This window comes from Ornithodoros turicata, chromosome 9, assembly GCF_037126465.1.
Source record: "Ornithodoros turicata isolate Travis chromosome 9, ASM3712646v1, whole genome shotgun sequence".
NCBI classification, from domain to species: Eukaryota; Metazoa; Arthropoda; class Arachnida; order Ixodida; family Argasidae; genus Ornithodoros; species Ornithodoros turicata.
This window is the reverse complement of record NC_088209.1, coordinates 24,504,081-24,506,151: the sequence shown is the minus strand read 5'-3', so window position 1 is coordinate 24,506,151 and position 2,071 is coordinate 24,504,081. Positions and strand designations below refer to the sequence as shown.

At 48.3% G+C, this 2,071-nt stretch overlaps 1 protein-coding gene across 1 annotated transcript; it reads left to right on the top strand.

Annotated features, from left to right (window-relative positions):
• The first annotated feature begins 872 nt into the window (after positions 1-872).
• On the top strand, positions 873-1,319 carry LOC135369439 (cholecystokinin receptor-like). The gene has a single exon (XM_064603028.1). It carries the CDS (start codon positions 873-875, stop codon positions 1,317-1,319), a length of 447 nt encoding a protein of 148 aa, XP_064459098.1.
• Positions 1,320-2,071: the final 752 nt, after the last annotated feature.

Genomic DNA, 2,071 nt, shown 5'->3' with positions numbered 1-2,071 from the left:
ACCGTTCTAAAGCTGAAACACACATACAGACGAATACAAAACAAGCGTACCGTGTAGTGGTTAGCACACCCCACCGGCAGTCGAGAGGTGCGTCTTTCGATTCCGCCGCTGTCTGGCTGTTCCGACGACGGTCATATTTAAACTGCCCTCTCGTGTTTAGCCGTGTCTTGTCATGTCAGTGCTGCATGGTGCGGTGCATTTGGGTACATCACCATACCGTACACACCGGCTTTCATTTTTGTAGCGCCTGACTCATTTGCCAACAGCTAACGACCCATCAATACAGAGTTGCAGACTCTATTTTTTTATGACCAAACACGGGCTTTCCCATCACCGCTACCCCCCTAACGGTCCCAACAACCCCCAAAAAATATGTCTGCCAAAACAGCACGAAAAAAGGTATCGCGGGGCAGGTACGGGACGTCGCACCCCGGAGTTGAAAATCCGGCGCAAATCCCTGTAATCGATCAACATATCTGCGTAACCATTTTTACGTATCCTCCTCGCTCCCTCACTAGGACCGAAACGACAGTACGCAATAATCACTTTAACTGCTCGGTGACGAGCAGCAAACTCTCGTAGCAACGCAGGAAAGGACGCCCTTACTTTTAACGTTGAACTCTATCCTACCTGCACATCGAAGCGAAATTAAGGGCACGGCAGCTTGTTGCGTTACCGCCACACGGGCAACCTGGCGAGCGCGCCCCGTGGCAGAGGGAAAGAGGATAGAGCACATATGAGGAGAACATATGAGGAGCACACGGCGAACGCCCGTGGTCGAAAGCAAGAGAGAACGCCGACTAGCCTAGACGGTCGAACCGACGCCGCCGCAGCTTTTGCACTGCTGTATAATTTATTTTCTTCGGGACATCATGTTGCCCAACTTTCCTCACGCCGACGATGCGCAGCCGGCGGATCATTCACGACTCGCCGAAGCCAGGGCGAACCACTGGAATACTTCGTGGACGAACATAAGCGACGAAGATTATCCTCCGATGGAAGTGTTCGGTAACGAGGTGCAAACTTTCCTAATCGTGCTGTACACCTTGACGGCCGTCCTAGCGTTGGGCGGTAACATAACGGTTGTCGTCGTGTTGGTGTTGGGCAAGAGGTCGTCGAGGGAGTTGAGGCTATTTCTGGTGAACTTGGCGCTTTCGGACATCACCATGGCTGTGTTTTCTATTCCGTTCACCTACACGGATTTCATGCTGGGACGCTGGGTGTTTGAGCCACTTTTCTGTCCCGCGGTGTTGTTCATGCAGCATCTATCGGTGATCGTTTCGGTTTACACTCTTACGGCCATTGGAGTGGACCGGTGAGTATGGATATATATATATTTTTTTAATGTTCTAGGATTATTTATGAAGGTCTGTCACGTCTGTAATGCGTGGTATTTTACAATAGAACGTAACTTCAGATTAAAAGCGTAAACGCGCACACAAAATAATACGGACGACATGAACACCAGAGTTTACCAGCGCATATTTTTATGTCCTTCTTAATTATATAACTTCACAGCTTACGAGGAGCACTTGTGCGCGGGATTGTGGTACGCCGAAGTGTGTCGCGCGTTGAGGGGTGTCATCAGAAGTAACCAGATTCAACAAATACCTGATGAGTTCATTAAAATGTGGAGGTTTTTGGGCTAACATTCGTCAGCAGTGAAATTTGCCACACAGCGGCATTCTTCATGCTCCTATAGCCACCTTGAAGATAGTGTTGTATTGTGTTCGTCAGCTGGCGTGTTCCCGTTCAAGAACAGCTGCTCTCCATCGGCATTTCTTCCTCACAATGCTCCTTTTACGGCAAGTCTTCGGGCTTAATCGTGGCATTCTTTGTGTCTGTCTACTTTTCATGTAAAATACGATGCGATACACATTCGACATTTTCAACATCTTTTGCGGTTGTCGAACGCACGACACGTGAATTTCATGTTTTTATGAGTAATATTTAAAAGTTTAGGAATGATCTTTGTTTTGGGCCTGGAAATCCACTCATCTGAAGCCGTCAGGTTTATCGCTCTTAAACCCTGTTCCTCAAACAATCGATATCGAGAGCTACGCGCTATAGT

Coding starts and splice junctions, on each gene's coding strand:
- LOC135369439 (XM_064603028.1), top strand. CDS start 873: ATGTTGCCCAACTTTCCTCACGCCGACGATGCGCAGCCGGCGGATCAT.